The sequence below is a fragment of the Tachypleus tridentatus genome, chromosome 2 (assembly GCF_004210375.1).
Source record: "Tachypleus tridentatus isolate NWPU-2018 chromosome 2, ASM421037v1, whole genome shotgun sequence".
In the NCBI taxonomy this organism is placed as follows: domain Eukaryota; kingdom Metazoa; phylum Arthropoda; class Merostomata; order Xiphosura; family Limulidae; genus Tachypleus; species Tachypleus tridentatus.
In genome coordinates, this window is record NC_134826.1 from 63,460,336 (window position 1) to 63,483,666 (window position 23,331).

General features: G+C 32.2%; 1 protein-coding gene across 3 annotated transcripts in view; it reads left to right on the plus strand.

Annotated features, from left to right (window-relative positions):
- The first annotated feature begins 9,478 nt into the window (after nt 1-9,478).
- LOC143243990 (ATP-dependent RNA helicase DDX3Y-like) overlaps nt 9,479-23,331 on the plus strand; it is a 54,812-nt gene continuing 40,959 nt past the window's right edge. The window contains exons 1-6 of one of the 3 annotated variants that reach the window (XM_076487901.1): nt 9,479-10,067; nt 12,266-12,317; nt 16,012-16,104; nt 18,067-18,189; nt 21,500-21,602; nt 22,055-22,204. In XM_076487901.1, coding sequence (XP_076344016.1) covers nt 9,936-10,067; nt 12,266-12,317; nt 16,012-16,104; nt 18,067-18,189; nt 21,500-21,602; nt 22,055-22,204 — 653 coding nt within the window. In that variant the 5' untranslated portion in view covers nt 9,479-9,935. Of the gene's footprint in view, nt 10,068-12,265; nt 12,318-16,011; nt 16,135-18,066; nt 18,190-21,499; nt 21,603-22,054; nt 22,205-23,331 lie in introns of all 3 variants that reach the window. The other 2 variants (XM_076487899.1, XR_013024837.1) reach the window with 2 other exon arrangements.

Here is a 23,331-nt window from a genome sequence, read left to right on the forward strand (position 1 = left end):
TACGGACCTACATTGCCAAAATGTGGGATTTGAGTCTACGTGGTGGATACATCAAATAACTGAATATGATTTTGCTTTTAAAACTAACAAGCAAAATCATTATTTTTCTCCACCTATTAAACATTTTTTTCTCAGTCGTGTTAAGACACATTTTACTAGTAGGACTGACCCCCGCTAGTATAGCGGTATGTCTACGGATTTACAACGCTAAAATCAGAGATTCGATTCCCCTCGGTGGGCTCAGCGAATAGTCCGATGTGGCTTCACTATAAGAAAACACACACGAGTAGGACAAAAATATTGTTAGGCTTAATAGCGTAATTCCTTCTTATACATCAGACAAAAGGTTTGTGTTCACTTTATTTTGCGTTATGTTTACGATACCTTGCATTAAAAAATCTTAAGTGTTTTGAAAGAATTTGAATTTAACTTCAATATAAATATTGGTAATTTAAATTAAATGTAACATGTTACTTGTTAGCATTCGTTCCTACTAAACACCAAACATCCAACTAAAGTATTTTTGTTCTGTTTATTGGTAAATGAATAAAATTTACTAATGTAGAATCAATTAATTGGGGTGAGTCCCTACAGAAACATCCTTTAACATTAAATTTCCGTCAGTAAGTACATCTTTCAAAAAGCAACAGAAAACACATTTAACTCATAACAGGGTTTTATACAATGTTAATAATGACGAAAAGAACAACATTCCTTCCTAAGATTATGATTACCTTAGTTCTCCTTAGACTTTCACATCCACGCAACAGCGCATTGCTATTATGAAATCTTAAGGTTAATATGATTTCACCATATATTTCAGGCAGGTCCTCTTTACAATGTAAAGATTGGCATGATAAATTACGAAGTGATGCTGAGTTTGAAGCTAAGAAATAGACTTGACACAATTTATGATACAAAATTAAAACAATCTTTATTGAGTCAAAGACACGAAATACAGTTTATGTAGTTGCATCCAGATATTGGATGGTCACCGTTTACTGAACTTGTGGATTGAGTAACAGATTTTTGTTTTTTCAAAATACCTTTCAACCATTGAATTCACTTGAGATCCTGTTCAAATCTAATGCTTCTTACTTGATGGTAAATGTCACGTGTACCTATAGTGATTAGCACTTCCCACATGACAGACTATCCTCATTCAATATAGAAAAGGCCATAGCTTCAAGAGATCATTACCCTAACATGAAAGACAGCATTATCGTCTGCAATGTGAAGTTTTACAGCAATAGAGAACAAGACATAAAGGTAGCTAGAACAAAATCAATTTAAAGAGTTTCCTGGATCATGTATTATGTTTAAACTGCAATGATTCAAAATAAATTAAAAAGCTTTAAACATTTCTAAATTTAAATGAGAGGTTAGAAAACATGTCTGCGTACCACACTTTTCCTTCCAACTCTGTTTCAGGCTTGTTTTCAAGCTGGCAATTACAATTTAATTTTAAAAGCAATTAACTTTGAACTCCACTCATGGTCAAGGAGGTGCTAACTTTCTTTTGTCTCTGTAAACGTTTGCATGTAATATGGGTGATCCAACCTTTAAATAAAGAATCGCAACTTAAGCAATAAAAATCGATAACTCGTTAACAATGATAACATAGTACATAAAAAATTAGACAAGAAATAATGTTTTTTTTTAATTTCGTACAAAGCTACTCGAGGGCTATCTGCGCTAGCCGTCCCTAATTTAGTAGTGTAAGACTAGAGGGAAGGCAGCTAGTCATCACCACCCACCGCCAACTCTTGGGCTACTCTTATACCAACGAATAGTGCGATCGACCGTCACATCATAACGCCTCCACGGCTGAAAGGGCGAGCATGTTTGGCGCGACGGGGATGCGACCCTCAAATTACGAGTCGCACGCCTTAACCCGCCGGGCCCGGAATAATAATAACAATAATAATAAGAAATAATAATAACAACAAACAGTCTCAGTAGTTTAATAAAACATACAACATTTTTAAGCTATGAAAGATGCAATAAAAACCCTTTATTAATGAAAAATGCAGTACATATGTAATAAATTATAACGATAAAAATAAATTCCGTAGTTATTCAACAATGCACATGACAGACAGGAAATATCCTTGAACAATGAAAAAATATAATGAAAACCTTTTAACATATATCTCGAGCACACACACACACACATGAAAGAAATGTCCTTTAATCAAAAAAACTATGTACATATGTGTGCGTATGTTTGTGTATTAAACAAAACTTAGCAGCAAAAGTCCAGAGATACAGCTTTTCTGTGTATTAAGTTTTCTTAAACTTTATAACACTACATATTTGCATGAAATAAAACAACATGAAAATTTTTTAAAAGATGCACATGTATCACTGTATTAATTACAGAAGGTAAATAAAACTCTTTACTGACTAAATCAATACAACTTAAATCAGAATATCGTCCAATAATGAATAAAAATACTCATTTTTATGATTAGTTAAAAAAAGGAAACTGTTCTATCTTTACACAAAATGACCATTTAAAATAGGTAAAAGTACATTAATAAAAAATAAAACTTAATTAAGCATATAATTAACTTGTTATAGAGGAAATTAATCATGTTAAAAGTACAATTATTATGGTTTGCTTTGAATTTCGTGCAAAGCTACATGAGGGCTATCTGCGCTAGCTGTCCCTAATTTAGCAGTGTAAGACTAGAGGGAAAGCAGCTAGTTATCACCACCCACCGTCAACTCTTGGGCTACTCTTTTATCAATGAATAGTGGGATTGAGCGTCATATTATGATGCCCCCATGGCTGAAAGGGCGAGCATGTTTGGTGCGACAGAGATTCCTGTGGAGTGCCTTAACTACTTGGCCATGCTGGGCCGTAATGATTATGTGAAAGTACTGAAAATACATTACAAAACTAATCCCTGTAAAGAATTGAAATGCCAGATACATAAACTCTTTGCCAGAAAAAACACTATAAAGAATATAATGAATAAGTACATTGTTTCAAATATAAATATATATATACATACATACACACGTACATATGGTGCTGAAATAAATTAACAATGAAACATTGAAAATATAAACTCACCCAGAGTTGGAACAAAATTTCTACACTCACTCATTCAAATCCTGTCATAAGATCATCAAGGGTGGCTATAGTCTAGTAATTGGCTATCATGGTGTCCGACCTTTATTATAGGTAACCCAAGTGGTAGCCATCTCCTGGAATTGCCACTTATACTGTTCTATCACTGGCCAATTATGAATTATCATAGAAAACTTCATCAGAAGAACTACTCTTGGATCATGTTGCTAATGGTACTTCACCAGCTGTCAAGGTAGATGCTCTTTTCTTCATTTGTGTGGTATTATGTCATCTCATTAATGTGAATGCCCTGTCATTAAATGGAGTAGACCTTAAGTGGTGCTAGCAGAGGAGACAACCCTCGAGTTGACTTACTCGTACGTATTGCCATTGGATTGGTGGTGGAATCAGCTCTGATAGTTGAAGCCTCATTGATAACCATCATTATTAGAAAACTATTTCCAATCTTCTCGACGGTTACTAAGCCCTTCACGCTATGCAGATGTTTTTATCTGATTTAGGGAAGTAATGTGCCTATCAAATGTGTCTATGTATATATACGTCTGAAATGTTGCATCTTCCAACATGACATTTCACTAGCAAATGCACTTACTTCTTAACCAACAACGGCTCCTCATCAGTTAGCATCAGGAGAAGTACATTAAACAACTATTGGACCACTTGAAGGCTCAGCTCCTCTGTTGTTGATGGGGAAGGAATTCAATAAGTGAGATTGTTTTCTTAAACAACTTTATGTTCGGTGAAATCTTGACATTTGCAGGAACAGTTGCTGTTGATGGGAGCTACTCATCCTAAGAAAACTTTAGGGTCAACCCAACAACAAATGTGGTGAACTTGGTCAGGCATGGTAAATGTCAGGCTAACTCCAAAAGTCTGATGTTCAACAACATAGTCTACTCCTTTACTTCTAAGCATACTAATTAATATTGAACAATATATCACCATTACACATTATCACACACACACCATTAATTTATAACAGATTGCCTCTGGCTCCTCTGTAAATTACTTCTGTAACCATTTCAGGTTACATTTCAAAGCTACATCCCAGTAACTGTGGCTCAGTCATGTGCTTTCATCTACAAGTCATCAGACATAACTCGTTTTTCATTTTAGGCAAAATGAATTAATTAATCGCTGGCAGAAGTTAGCCAACCTAAGTTTACAGCTAAAACCCTTATCAGCCAAGATTAATACTAATGCAGTTCCTATTGCATATCAAATTATACTCAGAGTAGACTTAACTCACTCAATGAATATAAAAGTGGTATACTTCTTCAGGTCTACACTGGAAAATATAACAAGCACCAATCTGCATGATCTGTACAGTTCTTGCCATTTCGCTAGATCAAAAGGTTATTTACTCAAAATAGTGTATGGTATTTTACATAAGAAATTCTCTCAGTAGTTTGAAAGGTGTCACAGCACCATTTTAATCATGATTTTTCAAGTATACTACTGTCTAAACCTATGAAGTAAAGAAAGCGGTAATCAGAAAATATGGTACTTACATTATACATGAAATACCACCTAATAGCTAAAAAAAGGAAGGTTACAACATCTTTCCAACTGAATCTTCGAGCTCCTAACTATCATCTTCAGAAGTGCAAGTCGTTAATGTACTGGACATTACATATGCCAGCTGAGCATTATATATGTTATGAAGCTGTCATTCAGTATCTAGTGAATATCTTTTTTAATCAGAAGTCCTAGAAAACTAAGATAGTTACGCTGTCTTACAGCTCTAACTCTTGCATTTCATCATTGCACTTGTCTTGCACAGTCAGATAAATACTTTTAATTCTTTTCTCTTCCTTGAGTGAGTTGATATGACTTGAGATGGCATTCTTGTCCACTTTTAACTCACTAGTTTGCATTTCAAACTGCTGGTCAAGCCAGTGCACAAGATATTAATCTGTGATACAATGATGTAGATTCAAGTGATTTTGTATGCCTCATATCTGCTATACACCCTTGTGCAAATTAATTGACTATTAAATGAAGTCAGCGGGTCCAGCGAGCCTACACCGGCCGCCATGCTGAAAATATTGTAGAATGACCATTTGTTTCAATTAATTTGCACAAGGATGTAACTCTACATCAATGTACTAATCTGGCAAAAAATAAGGTATGGATATGTCCACCCGAATCTTATTTGCTTCCTTGCTATTAGTATATACCATACTTAGCTGTAATCTCCACATTAATATGTTCATTCCTTTACTGTCTTTTGATGATATTGCTTCTGTCACTGAACAGTCTTTCCATGTTGTTGATGAGCAATTTAATGTGAACCAACAAATTGGAACCTCAAACAATGTGGACGTTGTGAAATGCCTATTGTAGGGGTCAGCATACATTTGGTCAACAGAAAGTAGTATTCCCCATCCTAATATGAGCTTGTTTAACAAACAGCCTTTAGACCTCTGTTCTGTTGTTTGGCATGCCATCATAATATGCAATAAGTATTATCCGAGTTGATTTAGTGAGGATTAGCAAATTTGGTAAAAAATTGTCTGTTAGTTTTTATTACCCACTCTCAGAAATCCTCAGACCTGGGGTCGTGGAGAAAGGTTCCACACTTTATCACACCTAACGCGTTACACAACTCAAAGTACAATTGGATATTGACATTAGCTTTCTAGTCCATGTAAATATCGTCTGGTGCTCTAAATTGTATTATCTAGTGTTCCATCAATACATGAGTGTTGTGAATTATGTTGATGTATTGAACATTGGATAAGTCTCAGTACACTTTATGAAATTGTCAATGATTAAATGTATGTTCTGATGACCGCTCTTAGTCTCTGGGAGTAACACAACAATATCAAGGGCTATCTTTTATAGAGAAGCTTCAACAATTTTCTATTGAAACTTACCATACCTTGGATGTTTCTTCATCTGGGTGGCACAAACTGTATAGCACTCATACCAACACTGAATATCTTGGCTCAAATATGGTTCAAAGAGGTAGTTAACATCTTAGTGTTCTCCAGTCGTCGTGTTAAGTAAAGTCTGGAAAATCTCTTGCTTTAGAGCTCTGTGAACCACTAGCTACAACATAGTCTGAGAATCACAGCGTGATGTTTTATAGAAATGGATGGTACAGCACACATTTCTGCACTCGTAACTGACACCACAAGAGTCACTAGTTGCATGTTTCTGCGGTACATTCCTCAATTTCTGCTGGTTGAACTTTAACTTGCTCAATGGAAAGAAGAATCTAAGATCAAGAAATAGCCACAGATCTTTAGGTATTGAAGTGCTAATTGTGGGATGTACCCTCTAAAGGAATTTCCTACTACATGGTTTGATGTTGTTATGGTGAAAATAATTTTGACTTATGAATGGTGCTTAGAATCAAGACATTCCACGAAAATAGATGGAGAATCGCCATGTGGTGAGAAAAATCAACTGTATTTCTGATGCAGTACATAATAAACTTGTTAATCAATATGATATTATCTCTTCTGGATTTTTAAAGTTCACCTATCGTTTCAGTGGAACATTGTCCACAGAGACAGTGGCATTAAATATAACTCAGACAAAGGATCTCTATTCTAAAGCAATCTTAGGTCTGTTATTATTATTCACATGGACTTACCAGTATCTGGACATCAGATCTAACGTGTTGAAATAATTGAAACCTTTTAATGCATCCACACATTCATCTGTTTGTATCGGGGGAAAGGCGTCAATATAAATGATAATTTGGCCCTTCAGCATTCACTGTATCTCAGCACTGGCCATGTACCTTGTACTTTAGGAAACTCGGTGTGGTGGATACTTTATCATACAGTGTGTACATTGTACCAAGTCATTGTTGTCCCAATCGACTATCAGATATCATAAATACATCATCATGTTCAAGAAACTTGGTTGCTTTTTCTGTATTACATAAATATTGTTTGCACAGTTGTCAAACAACAATCTCAACTAAGTTTGTAGTCCTATACAGATGTGGTGCAATGAAAGAATCTGGCATTACCGTTAGCCTTGATCACTCCCTCTTTGCTTAATACAACAATGACCATTCTAGTACATAGTTAGATAACTGAATGCAAATTACAAACATCACTAGAACATCATTTTTCCTCAAACAAATTACTGCCAAAGCTAATGTTGTTTCCTTTCTTGACAGGAAACCATTCATTTCATGCATGGCTTCTATAATCATGCATGTTGCATGGCACAGACACGTGTGAAACCACACTTGTGTATATGGAGGTATTGTTATTCTCTCTGCTACATTCGCTTGTGCAGTCCACTGTTCCCAGGCTCAATCTGCTAATATCTGTTATTTTTCAAAACAAAGTTGTTAACAACTGGTTGTAGTGGTGATCTCACTTGGTGAGCTTGATATATTGTAACATATATCAATGCTTCCCAGAAAAGTGGTCAGGTCTCACTTTTTCAGAAATTTTCAGAGTCGTAGTAACAACATTTATTGTTTTCTGTTTTTCCCTGGGCATGTTGAATCATTAATCAAAATTGATAGTTTTATTAATCTTGCTGCTCAGAAAAGTATGTGTCGTAGGCTATTCTCTACTTGTTAAGCTTTTCTATTTAACAAAATACAGGCGCCAATAGTTCTTTGGCACGTGCTGAGCCATTAGTTAGAGCTGATAACTTTGCTGACTTTGTTGTTTGGTGTACTATAAGGGAAGCAGATGCTTCAATCATCTTATATAATAAAACATCCAAATGGAGGGATAGTCCATTAAGCTGTAGCATGTAAACTGTGAGAGAAACAGGATAGTCCTGTCTAACTGGAAACCACTGTTGTTGCATTGCAGTGCTGGTACATGTGGGTGGCTTGCTAACTCTCATCATGGTTCAAATATGGAGTAGTTAAGGTACCAAAGTAGGATAGTCCGTCTGAGATGTAGGCAGCTCCTTTCATCAACCAGCTTATAATTGCCGTTTCATAGACTAATGTAATGAAAATTACCTCTGTTAGGATGAGGATATTTCTCACACCTAGATGTTGCTGCAAAACCTCGTCAAGAAACTCCTTGAATCTATCCATAAGTATGTCTTCACGATTTGCTAAAGCCATTGCAGGAACAGGATCTCAATGATACTGCTCTTCCAAGCTCGTAATCTGAGGGTCGCGGGTTCGGATTCCTGTCACCCCAAACGTGCTCACCCTTTCAGCCGTGGGGTGCTATAATTCGACGGTCAATCCCACTATTCGTTGGTAAAAGAGTAGCTCAAGAGTTGACGGTGGGTGGTGATGACTATCTGCCTTCCCTCTAGTCTTACACTGTTAAATTAGGGCTCAGATAGCCCTTGTGTAGCTTTGTGCGAAATTCAAAGCAAACCAAACAAAGTCCAAGCCTTTAAATCAGAGCAATTGATCACTCAGCTGTCGCCTATCAAATTGTTGACGCATTTTGCCTATGACTGTTTTCCATTCTTACATCTATGAATCTTTCAAATGCTTAATGAAAACCAGAGTTGGACCAGCCGTATCAAACAATTACCTTCTCAAAACCATTCAGAGTAGTGTTTCTGAAACTTTTTTAAGTTGCACTCTTTTTTCTTCTATGTAATACACTTTGTCCCCTGCATAAATGTTCAATTTATTTACACTATGATATAATGTCAGTAATGACATTGACAAACTTAGCTTTAGAAACAGAAAGATAAAATGTTTTTTTCATGCTTTTCACACCACCAAATATGGTTGGGCCTCTCGCCCTATAGTTTGAGAACCACTGCTCCAGAAAATAGTCCAAATCTACCTTTTCCAACCTTTGAGAATCAAGTGAAAAATCTATTTTGTTTTACTCACGGAGATCTATGGAACAGGTCAAGGCTCTTTCCTCACAGTTTTTCAGCGTATGATGTAGTAGTGTTATAACTTCAACTACTAATAAGAATCATGGCTTGACGTGCTTTATTGGGTAAGTGCACATATAATGAATCCAAAAAAGGCTCAAGGTTTCCAGTTGTTGACATACTTGCATACATGCTTCATGCGTGGTCACTCTCGCAAAGTGACGGTGAAATCCCACCATTTTGTTAGATAAAGAATATGGCTTAAAAGTTAGCGATTGATGGTGTTGTCACTAGCTTCCTTCTGCCATTCTAGTCTATCACTTCAAAATTAGGGACAGCTACCAGAAGATATTATTTTGCGTAGCTTTGTATGAAAATCACAAAACAAACAAAATAACGTAGTAATGATAAACATGATTTCCAAATAATTCATTGTAATTTGATTTCGAATATTGAGTGAATTTTCAAATGAATAAGATTTTTAACTTAACTGTTATATGAAACAAATAAACTATTGCTTTAAAGAACTTTTCTTTGGGCAATGAAATTATTAAAATGTTATTTGTTATAAATAATAAATTGACAAATTATTCTCGAGTACCGTATGACGTCATACGTTTTGGGTAGAAGTGTGTGCTTTGTTATATTATTTCATTCGTGTTAACGTGCGTTTGATAAAGAAAGTTATTCAGGATTTAGAAGAAAAAACAACTTGTTTTAGCATAATATGTTTATGACTTTATCCAGTATGGAATAGGTTTACAATAGCAGGTAACCTTCTGAAAATTTGGACCTACAACTTCTCAATTTTTCCATCATCAATACAGTCGTATAAAAGTCCATTCTGAACTTCATTTTTTAACCCGTTGCCGGTTAGAATCGTAAGTTCCGTAACTTAAATTAAAGGCATAGGCCTAAGTTACTTCGTAACGTCGTAAACATTAGGGATAACTTGTCCTTGATTCTTTATTTTTGAAGAGTCACTGGCTGGTAAATACATAGACTAGCAAAAAAAAAGTTCATTTTCAAGTATAACAAGGTTGAAGAGGAAATGGCGCAAATGAACCCACCTTGGGATAAGACTGGTAACCAGATACCACCTTTTCCTCAAGTTTGGAATGCTGGTCCTGCCATGGCTATGGATATGACAGCTTACTCAAGTTACTGGGCTTTCTGCAACAATGTAATTAACCGTTTTCGTCAGAAAAAACAAGATTATATATTGATAACATCATGAATAAAATAGGTTTACGTTAGATATAATTCCATATAATCATAAAAGTGATTTAACTAAAAGAAGTTAGCACTGACATAGACAAAAATATAATTTTAAAGGATTAATATTACATCTTGTTTACTGTTTTTATTTAAGTATTTAGAGAATAGTGTTTAATTTCAAAGAGTTAATTTTTTTAAATATTGAAATAAATGTTAAAACGTTAGTATATATTATAAGGATTGAAATTACTTATAATTGTTTTTTTAATATTTTGATAATTGGATTCTTTCTAGCAAAGAAATCATGTTCAGCATTCCATGTGTTGACATCAGTGGTGTTTTAGTGTGATGTGAAGAGCAAGGCATCTTAATATAGAGAAATTGCAAACATTTTACTGTTTCACTTTGAAATAATGTTATTTTTCTTTCTTTCCAATGGCAGTGTATTGGAGCATGAAACTTGCTTTTAATTATGTTAATTGAAAATGTCACCTTAGAAAATCAGTTGTAAATTTTTTAACTGGTGAAGCTTTTTTAAAAGTTCACAATGTTAAGTCATACTTTGTTAACTTTTCTCATTAGCCTAATGCAAATGTAATTTCATGAAGTGAGGTATTCATTTAGTGTACAGGTACGTTTTGTGTGAAATTATATTGTTATGAAGAAATATTTTTCTTTTTGTTAAAAATACATTGTTCTTTTATAACTTTGATGTTGGTAGTAGTAAAGTCAATAAAAGTTTAGGTTGTATTTATAGATATATTAAGTCAAAAGAGGTACTCAGTGCCACAGATACCATATTGACACAAGTGTTTTACTTTCGAGGATAAACTATGATTCCAAAAACTTGTGTATTTTCAGGTTTTAGTGATTTTTTTTCATAGTTCAGTGTTTTGCTGTGTTGCTTGGTGTTTACTGTTCTTCTCTATTATCCTTTTAAGGCCTGCCTAAGGCAGTTGTAGTGTAAATTCAGTACAGTAAGCACTTTGCTGACATCAACTGATAAAATTAGATTGGTGTAATTTCCTGCTTAACAGTTACCACAGGGTAATTGGAAGTTTGTATTTTTTCATAATTCATTTCCATAATTTTCTTTTCCTTACTAAAGCTTCCAACAACAGTGAAGAAAGGAAATAATTTGTGAATGAGGTAGAGAGACCTAAGCTATTATTCAATTCATTACTCACTATGTAGTAGACTACTGAATTGTAATGTGGTCTTTCATACTTTTTTTGGAGATGGAACCAAAATGATACTGTAGGTCTTCTTATGGTGTTGGAATGAAAACACTGTAGGATACGAGGTAAAGGACGTTATATGAAATATTTGATTAAGATTTGTTTTACTTGGAGAAAAAAAGATGAGCGGTGGTGTTATTGAAACTTAAATAATTGCTCAGGGGTTTGATATAGGATAAAGGTCTCGATTTTCTTTGTGAAGATAAGAGGACAGAGGAGATATTTTGAAGATTTTAGTCAAGACCATTTTGTTTTGCTAATATGATGATTGACTTACAGAATGTATGCAAGGACAGCTTTTAAGGACCATAAATGCAAGAAATTTGTTAAATAGCAGTTGATTTTATCTTCAAGTGGATGTGGTATGGAATGAAAAGTTTTGTGCATAATAACCTGATAATGAAAGGGCAAGTTATATCATTTGTTTTAATTCATTCTGATATTCTACCAGTAATTAAGAGATGTGTATACTTATGGGCGTAACACACAAATTGAAGCTTTATTTTAATAATAAGAGGAAGTGTTATAAATGTGAAAAAAGATTGAAGGGAACTGAAGGGAACATTGTATGTCTTAGTAAAACTAAAAGTGACTTGAATCAAGTGTTTACAATTGAGGTTTTGGATGGGCTTCTTGTGAGTGGTGGAAGGAAGACTGTGGAAAATAAAATTTATGAATTAGGGATAATATTTTTGAGAATTGGGAGCTTCAATTTAGACTTGTTCTTTACTAGTTGCTAACACATGGAATGATTTGACAGATTTTGGGTGTATAAGATTATAATTTTTAGCTTGTTAATAACCTGCATTGACATTTTCCAAACTTTCCCTTTTGAATTTGTGTATCTCAAGTAAAAATTGTTACATATTTAAAATGTTGATTTATCTAATTGTATACTTAAGTTCAGTATTTCTTTTGTGATTAGTTTGCTGGTCTAGACCTAAGTGCTTCACAAAATCAAGGCAGAGATAATTCTGGTAAGTTTATTGCTTTGCCTAATTATAAATCGTAAATGTTTTTAAGTCTCTTATTGATTGATTATTCTAGCATAATTAGGCAGAGATAATTCCAGGAAGTTTATTGCTTTGCTTAAGTATAATTCATAAATGTTCTTAGGCCTGTTATTAACTGATTATTCTATCATATTTATTTCCAGAAAAGTAAAGGTTGGGGGTAAAAATTATTTTTTCCAAAGGTTGGTATGCAAGGAAAATCTTGGACCAGATAGTTCCTTGCTTGTACATAGATTAAGTCATATTAGTTATCCTTTCTAAAGGTATTGGCTCTATTCAAACAGATTTTCCTGTGGTCATAGATTAAAGGACATGTCATTCTGTTTGTAAACTCGTATTCAAAATTTTATTGAACTATTTTATAAATGTATGTCAATATGTTTGGCATAAAATTGTAGATTACAATTCAAATTTTAATATACATCAGTTAGTTTCTTAATTTAAAGTTAAATATTAAAAAAAAACCCCTAAAAATGCAGCATTGGTTCATGTTGGATGTTTGCAGTGTTCTAATATTAGATACTCGGATTGCTGTTATTGACAAGCTGGAACATACAAACCTCCAACCTTTTCTACTCTCAGATATTAATATATTTATTAAATCAACCAAGATGACTGCACCTACATTTTCCATTTTTGACAAAAAAAAAAAAAAAACCCCACTGAAATACACTTATTTTATCCAATGATGTGTAGAACCAATCAAAAGCTCAATCCCCTCCCCCTAACGGTTTTCTCAGCCTCTTTGAAGTTTTTATGTGGAAAATTTTCTTTTCCTGCTAGATTCTAAGGATTAAGATAACACATTAGTGAGCCCAAAAAATCATATTTTTATACCTTATTATAGCTTAGTTATTAAGCTTGATAATATAGTGTAATTCTGTGCTATTTATCTGGTAACTTATAATTTTTTTTACCTCAAAATGCATATACAAAACTTAAAAAAATGTTTAACATTCTCCATGTATGAAATCTGATAAAGCTTATCAAATTATAGCAAGCAGTAAACAAAATTCATAACTAGAAGAGATAATTAACTATACTTCATTCTTGATTCTTTTGTGTTTTAGAAAAAACTGAAATTTAATAACTTGTTTGTTAATGGTTATAATGTATATACAGACATAATGTATTATGACCAAAGTGTGACTGTTTAACAAAATACAAGTATATTGAAATACAGCCAAGACAGGTTACATTATAAAGGTCAGTTATATATTTTTGGATGATGTAACATCAATGCATGAATGGCATGCCATTGCAACTTGTATAATGTTAGTCAGACATAACTGAAAGATCAACTGGATAAAAAAATATGTATAATGCATAATATTATGAGATTTAAGCTATTTAGGCTCAGTGTTTTTGTTATAATTTCTATTTGTTTTACAATGCAAAAGGCACAATTTATATGCATTTTCTAAATTTTTATGGTGGTTAAGAGGGTTGGTCAAATTGAAACTTTACAAAGATAAAATAGGGAAAGTAACAGATAGAATACATTTAAAAAAAGTTATCTTGAGACTGTGAAGAATTTGCATGTGAAATATTTATGATGCAAAAAAGTATTTTTAATCTTAAATCAAAGTTACTTTTCATGTTGGATAGTCAACATTTCAAAAGCAAAAAGAGTGAGAAAAACATTATGTAAAAAAATGAAGTTAATAAAAAAAATCTTGGAAAAGTTTACTGAATCTGTGAAACTTTGTGAAGACTCACATACTGCATTAGAAGTTAGAGCATGAAAACTGCAACAAACACAATGGTTATGAGGTCAGTTCACTGGAACTAGCTTAAATTGAGAGATTTAAGATAATAGCATGGAAAATTAGTTCAGGATTAAAAATTACTTGTGCTTGCCACAATTAAAGTTATTACTGTCTTTAACACGGATATTAATTTTTCCCATAGTTGTCTGGTTTGCAAAATATCTTGGGTACTACCACATAATGAAATTTAAAATGTGGATTTTCACGTAAAATATTTTATCTGGTCTATTATGTATGTCTCTTCAGCCAGAGGTAGTTATGACAATAGTTGACTTCTAGTTCCTGTTAGTAGCTCTGAGCACTTTAAAAATATAAAATGGCTGACACTGCTGTAAGAAAGAGAGAAACTATGTTCTAATATTACAAACAAAACCTCATCAAGAATTTTGTTTGCATAATACTGTATAGATTTTGTTAACAGAAGCACACATAATTCATTGAATAGATATTTTGTTTAACCTTGTCATTGTGGGTCAAAGGTCCTGTCATTGAGTTTGTAGACTTGCTTTCAAAACTTTATTGAACTACCATTTTATGAATTTATATCTAAGCTTGGAATCCAGTTGTAGGTTATAATTGAAAGTTTAATATTGTAAATGAGGTAATTTTTTAATATAAAAGTAAATATTAAAAGAGTATACCTAAATGTAGATTTTAGTGAGTCACGTGGTATGTTAAATTCAGCACTGTTTAAAATTATTTGTGATGTTAAAATACCGTGTAGTTCTGTACAAATTAGGAACTCAAAAACTACCACCAAGTTGTTTTCTTTAAACATAATTTCTGCTGAACAGTTGTAAAATGTGAATTTGAAATTTTCATTTGTTCTTATTGAGAAGAAAACACTAAACTGACAATCTGGACCAATTACAAAAAAATGCGTGTAACTATAAAAAGTGCAAGTTCAGCTCAGTTTACATTTAAGTGTAAAACACGGTTTAAAGGCATGAGCACAGTAATATGCAAGTCTTCATAGTACTTAACACTGTCGTTTTATACTAGTGGGATTTTACATTACTGTGCAGACAAATGTTTTGTATCCAAACATTTAAATAGAATTAGTCATGGCTTCAAAATATGTTATTTTGAAAATAACTTGTATCCAGTTGTGGGAAACATTAATCCATATGTTGCTAATATGTATAATCTTCAAAATATTTTCACCTGAAGGTATGAATTTTTTTTTTTGAAGTGGAGCAGTTTTGTGGTGATATTCTTTTGTCAATATTCAGAAGTAGGCATTTCAGAAATAAGTACATGATTATTTGTATGATCCTTAAAATATAGTTTTCTCTGTGGGAAGGTCACTGACAACTGTATATGCATAATAAGCTCTTGAAATGTAAAAGGTTTGAATATAGAATTCAAAATAAGTTTTATACACTGGTTTTCTTAATTTTTTTAGATTGCATTTAAAAAAAAATATATAATTATTATTTCTCAAACTATTGGTTATTTTGAAATAAGTTTGAATAAAGAATGAACTAAACACCATTTACAATCTCTGAAAACTGTATAAGCTTACTTTTTAGAGAAAAGTATATTGGGAATATTTTGATTCATTCACTGTATACAAATGTACATCACATATAATATGAAATCTCAAAATTTACTCGAACTTACAGAAGTTGAATTTTGTTTCACATTGTTAAAAAAGAAAGAATGACTTGCCTTCCAAAAAATCATCGAAAATAAATGCTGTTAATTTAATTTTGTTTATCTCTAGGCCTAACCTAACAATTCACTTGGCTAAATGTTTGATAGGTTTTAGGAAAACCAGAACAAATATTGTCAGAAAATAGAAGATATTTATATGTTAATTTTTAAAGAAGCCAAGTGTTGGTTACATAGTGTATAAACTACTTAATATACTCTGTATTACTCTTTAGAACATTATGTTCCTCCACACCTTCGTATTTGCCAAGTTCCTCCCCAGCAACCTAGTGGTCCATCACCGGCAAATCATCAACAGTGGAATAAACGTATGTACAACCCAGTTGCTCATGACAGAGGTAAACAGTAGTTCAGAAATCTAAACAAGTGGAAACATTCTTAGGAAGGTCACTGAGTGGTACATGTACAATGTAGTTCAATTCATTTATTGGTTTTCAGTTTTAATGTTATCTTTCTTTATTTCTTAGTTTTAAAAATATAAATGTAAAAGAATTAATTTTCAGACTTTTTTATTAACTGAAATACTGTTGAGTGAATTTTGTAAAATTTTTTCATTAGGACTTAAAATGATAAAAGTTCATTCAAAAAGAAAGCACATTATCAATAGAAACTCAACCATAACATTACTATCTTGTTATATCAACTTTATTCATTTTGATTTAACTTGTGTTGCTATCATGACAAATTTCAGGATTTTATTTATTGTATTCCCTGTTGCATCTACTTTTATTATTTATTTTTGGGTTCCCATTATGTTGTGATGAACAAAACGTGTTAAGTTTTTCTATTTCTTTCATGAATATGTTGTCCGTACTCGTATATTAAACTGTCACACTGTGTAGAAAATGAGGTTTTATTTTGTACTTGATGTTTTTTTCAGAAAGGGCCCTGGCATGGCCAAGTGGTTAAGGTACTCAACTCATAATCTGGGGGTCATGGGTTTGAATCCCCCATCACACCAAACATGTTGCCCTTTCAACTGTGCGGGCATTATAATGTGACAGTCAATCTCACTACTCATTGGTAGAAGAGTTGGCTGCTTTCCATTTAGTCTTACACTGCTAAATTAGGAATGACTAGTGCAGATAGCCTATGAGTAGCTTTGCATGAAATTCAAAAACAATCTTCAAGAAAGAGATGAGTGAAATATCATGCTGTCCCTTAACAACTTGTTTATTTTTAGAGTTTTAAAGTATAATATTTTACATAGTTTTACAGGTTTTTCTAGAATATTGCATAAGATTACTTAGGATAAGTGTACATTGAAATTTTATATTTACAGTTTTGGTAAGTCAGATGATTTCAGTTCATTGCTTCTTTGATACCTGAATTTAATTGTACCAGTTTGTGAACCTTTTAAGTCATGTAACTGTGCAATTGTTTTGCTTCAAAGTTACAAAAAAAAATCACCTGATTAATTTTTAGTTCAATCATTTGTTAAGATCTGAATAGTTTTGTAGAAAATTGAAAAGCTATTTGAGAATATGTAGGGTTGATTGTTATATTAACATAATTTTGAATATGCAACTTAAGTTATGTAAATTATAGCCAATATAAAGTTGTGGTGGAATGGCATGTTATAACGTGTAACAAAGAAGGATTTGTCTGTGGAAAAACAACACAAGTGTACACAAGTTGTTTTCAAGGCATAAATTGTTCAACTATTGCTCATTTTATCAATTGGAGATAAAAACTGTTATTCATATGACTACATACTTCTCAAGTTGCTGGATACAGCACATGTAGATTTCTGTACAGTCTGAATATTGAACAAATTGCTGTGAAACTGTTGTCTTCATAAACTTAGTGCCATATAGGAAGATTGTAGGAAGGGGATGGTGTGTTTTGTTGACAGCCTTGTGGCAGCAGAACTATTTTTATAGTGGTAACTATACTGCAGGGCTGTTCTAAAGATGTACAGCTATCAGATAAAAAAAAATGACGATGTGGACTGTTATAACATAAAGAGACTAAAGGTGTTTTAATATAATGTACTTGACATTTGTATTGGCAGTATGTTTTTCTTTAGAAAATTTTTAAATACAATTTGTCTTCTAACAGTTTGAAAAAAAGTAATGTATATATATTAAAGTAAAAGACATAATTTGCTTCTAAATGGCATACTATTTATTGCTTGTTTACCTTTATAAATATAAGTTATTGATCATGTTGCACTAAATTGCAAGTCAGCAGCAACAAAGAGTTATGTACAATTGCAACTTTAAATTTACAACATTATTTATGAGCAGATATGAATATTTAATTTTCAGATTTAGGAAAGACTGGAGGTTACATTAGGGGTGGAGGTAGTGGTGGGTATGTAGTCAGAGGAGACATTGGAAGAGGTGGAGGTTATGATCGAGATGAGAAACGGAATTTCAATGATGATCGAGGCAAGTTTTAAGATACATATTCTATCTGCTGATTTTTGTATATTATTAATTTTAGAAGATTTATATATTAGGAGGATTTATGTGAAAACAAATCAGCACTTAAGTAAAATGCAGAAGGAAATTTATTAACATTTGTATTTAAGCCTTCAAAATTTTCAAATTTTTATTTTGTCTATATTGCATTACTTGTTTAAATTTATTTTGAAATTTGTTTTGGACATCAGAATATAAAATTTGCTAAAGATTTGTTTGTGAAAAGTTTGATTATTTTACTAGTTTGAGTGCAAAGTGATTTTCATGTGATGAAAAAACCTTTTATTTCAAAAATCTTGTTGTTCTTGTATAATTGTAAACTTCCTAAATACATTTCAAACCTTTGTTTTCAGTAAAACTTATTTTGTCTGCTGTTTTCTGTACTCTCAACTACATGAGGACTGTCAATTCGACCAACCTTGTAATCACCATAACAAGTTTGGAAATATAAATTCTGCTTTTTTTCATTCTAGAATGACTACAGATTAGACCACATATGTTTAGTCTGAATAGTTTAAATCTTGTAACTATTGCAGGAAAATAACTTTTTTAGTAAAAACAATTATAATAATTCCTTGTTACAAGATACTTGTATCTTTCCCAGTTTTTGAGGGGATACTTTAATAAATTTCAGAGTTATTGCATGTAATGTTTCACAAGTGAAATTTGTAATTCAGTTTCTGCAAATTACAACTGTGACAGGTCAACTAGATTTTTTTGTCTAGGAATAGAGGTTTTCTGTTTGTAGGTGATTTTTTTTCAGCTTAAATTCTGGAGCAACTGTGAAAAATTAACTGGAACATTTCTTTTATTACTTTACACACAAACTATAAACTTTTTCTTTTGGTAGTTTAACTCTCATTTACTGTCCTATTTTTATACACACATGATTGACTGTATGATGGTTTTATTATATATTACAACAGTTGCCGAATTGTGGAAGCATTGGCAAAAGGCTTTTTTAAAATCTTTACTAAATATGAATGACAAAATTATTCCCATACAGTTCAGTAACCAAATTCTTCAAGGTGCCAAGCCACTACAGGAAGGGTTGGCCTGAAGATACTGTGTGTGTTAATAAACACTGTTTGCAATTTTCCACAATTGTGGATCTGATTGATTTTTTGCAAGTGAGATTGAGAGGACAAAGAGCTTGGTGAACTAAGGAAGTGTGGATTATAAATGTGCTGACAAAAGCTTTTCCGTGAATAGAATAAATATTTGTTTGTTTTTACAATGCAATGGAGAAGAAGGTGATAAGTGATTATTTGGATTTGAGAAAAAATGTTAGCCATAGTTGTTTATTGATCAGAATATAGAAATACTGCAGACGGTTGAGCTACCATGGACAGGGGTATCCAGAATTATCATTGATAACTGCACTGTCATGATATGCTGCATGTGTTACTTTCACCAAATGCTTTTGAGTTACAACCTTGTATTTACAGTGAAGTTCAAAAATTAACTATCATCTCACTGGAATGAGACAACCAAAGAAGAACATAAAGTTTACAAATGAAGTGGCCATTCAGTCCTCCTTGCTCAGTTAGTTGTTGATCCATAAACCTTATTTGGTAGTTTCTGGGAAGATCCAAGAGACATATCTTCATCAACATGTTTGGTCAGTTTATTTTGGACACCCATGACTGTTTAATCCTTTTACATCAGGCTCATGTGATGTGCAGATAATATGTTGCAAATTTTACTTGTACAACAGTATATATAGTAATTTTAAGATTTCCCAATGTTTCCTCATGAACTGATAACACTTTTTTCAAGACCACAAGTATCTTGTATTCACAGAAAAACATAATTTTCATTAAGTTTTAATTTTCGTAAAAATGTTATCTTGTAATTACAACTTCCAAAACTCTTCATAAACTGAGTGCAAAGTGATTTTCATTTGAAGTGTAAATATGTATTTCTTCATCTTATAGTTTTTGAATTTTTGTATTTCATTTGTGTAATCTCTTAAAACCTCCTAAATTAACACCAAAAGGTTTTTTAAGATAAATGTTTATATTATATTTTTTGTTTTCTCTACCACATCACTATCTAACCCTAGCTGCTATTGTTATTGTAGAATGTTATTAAAATTAGGAAATGAAAGAAAAAATGCACACATTTAAATTTTTTGTAGAATGTTTTGAGATTTTCTTTCAATTATATCCGTAATTTGTTTTTTTTCTTTTCATATATAGCTAATTGTGAATGCTTTATTTTTTTTCACCACTTATTATTCATCTCAGTACAAAGCATATTACAGTGTCTGGTAGATATACACAACCCTTCAGCAAACTTTTCATGCACTACATAAATTGTAAGGCTTTAGAACTGAGGCAAAGTATGATATACACCTAAATGTTTAAACCTTTACATGGCATTATCAGGTGTTTAAGGCACTCAACTTGTAACCTGATGGTCACAAGTTTGAATCCCTGCCACACCAAACATGCTTGTCCTTTCAGCCATTGGGGCATTATAATGTTACAGTCAATCCCACTATTCATTGGTAAAAGAGTAGCCCAAGAGTTGGCAGTGGATGGTGATAACTAGCTGCCTTCCCTCTAGTCTTATACTGCTAAATTAGGGATGGTTAGCACGGGTAGCCCTCGTGTAGCTTTGCACGAAATTCAAACCAAACCTTTACATTGTTATAAAACAACTAATATATGCTTAATTAAAAGTAGAACCTAAAGAGAGTACCTGTTGTGGAAGGGTTGAAGAAATGCCAACAGTTTTCAGTCCTAACTTGCACTTAAATTCCAGATGGACTAGGTTGCCCACTTTTTGTTCTAGTTTTGGTTTGTAGGAAGTAAGAGCAGAAGATTTTTGCATATAGTCTGTTGTTTTTCTTGGAAAGCATTTGTATTTGCACTTTTTTGGTAAAATTAAGATTTTCTTGCAACGAATATCCACAGTTTCTTTGTTTCTGTAGGTTGTATATGTGTATTTGTTTTCTGTTTGTTATATATTCAAACACTTTTACAAAATATATAAATATTAAAACCATTTAGTCTTAGTTACATTGCTATACTCTCACATCTATATTTTCCTAACTTCACGCGTTTACCCGGTGGAAAGTGAAATTGCATGAAGTTAATATGAATGTTATCAAAATATTTTATTAACAAACTGTTGTCAAAAGATATTCTTAGGGAAATATTTGACATGGAACTGAAATAAAACCACATTTATCAGGTATTCACTGCACTGGTCAGAGAAAGTAGTATTAAATTTTTACATTTCTGTTCTGAAAAATTTGATTTAATTTTAGGTGGAAACAGAGGATGTGTTGATTTTTCAAACTCTGGTAACAGAAATAAAAGACCAAATGTTACAAATTGTGTTGGGACATTACTTCCACAGCATGTAGGCTTGTAAGTAAATTACGTTTTCTTTGCTTATTGAGATTGTAAGATGACAAATGTTATTATTTACACATTTACTTTGATGGTTAGCTTAATGTGTTAATTTATTGAAATTTTCACTCACTGTTATGTTTTTCCTGTATTAATTCATTTGTAGAAATAAAATTTGTTTTTGCTTTGCTTTTAATGCACAGTTGCGTACAACACATTACTTGATTTTAGAAATCTAGAATCTTTTTTGATAATCAAATACTAGAGTTTTATCCTGTGATTAACAACTAGCTAATTATATTTGTTTAGAATGAAAAGGATATGGAAGAGATTCTCTCTGAGTGTCACAGTTAAAAAATATCCAAGTGCAACAGTATTTCCTATCCAAGTGTTTAATTTGTATTTAGGAGAATTATGCAGAAATTATTACAACAGTTTTTAATGTGTCAAAGTAACACTTTTAACCATAGTGGCTGGTATGACCCACAAAGTATCCAGAAGCTTGCAGGTCATATGGATAGAAATGGAGCATTAGGAAGAAGAAATGGTGGGATTCATAAAAGTGACTATGATGATGCTGATTGGAGCCGGCCCTTGCCTAAAGATGATTACATGGAGAGGTAAATTATTGGGATTTATTTTGTATGTTGTGTGTTTATAAAATTCTCATGAATAATTTTCTAGTAGCGTCTAATTTTAATAGGCTTCATTATTCTTTTGTGGCATTAATTTCATGTATTTTCATAGATGTTAAAATTCATTATTAACTGGCTCAGTCATTGTGACAGAATTTTTAACCACAACATAACCATAAAATTATACTTACACTTAATACATTATAAATTATAATATCTTTACAAAATTTGGGAAACGTTTAGTAAATATAAGTCTTTAGTATAAAAAATAAGGTTAGTAATGAAATTTTCCATAAAGATTTGTTTGTGAAAATAGCCTGTTTGATTACTAGTCTGAGTGCAAAGTGATTTCATGTTACAATTAAAAAAACAAAAAAACTTCATCCCAAAAGTCTCAAATACTATTTGCATAATGTCTAAAACCTAAGTACATTTCAAATGCTTGTTTTCAGTAAGGCTATATTTTGTATACACTAAGTATGTGCGGTCTGTCACTTTACCAACTTTGTAACCATAAGAAAAAAGTAGAAAGTAAATATGAATTGTTTTTTTCATGCCAGTAACTACATATTATAACATAAAAATACAAATGTTCAGTCTAAGTAGCTTAAGTCTCATAATGCTATATATTTACATATATATATGTTTATCTATTATTTATTATATTGATATTCCAGTCATGCCTAGCTGACATTGTATAACTTGTATTGATGCAGTACATGTGGACTGAGATCATGTATCCAGTAATATAAAACTGACCTTTAGTCTTCCCTGTCTTGGCTGTCTTCCTGGACTACTATTTTGTAATATATAGTCACATTTCAATTAGTGCACACTATATATATGTATATAGATTATTACTATTTAGGAATAAATTATTAAACTTATTTTATTTAAAATATAGAACAGTAAATCAAGAAGTAAAGCACACAATTCTCTTCTCCCGATAACCTTTGTACTCTGCTGCTGGACATACATTGCTAAGCATTTTAAAATTTTGCATATGGAGGATATAAAAAATATGTTTTTTAAATTTTATTTATGTGGTTGAATAACCAAAATATCAAATAACTATAATGATACCATAGAATTCCATTAAAATGTATTAAGCT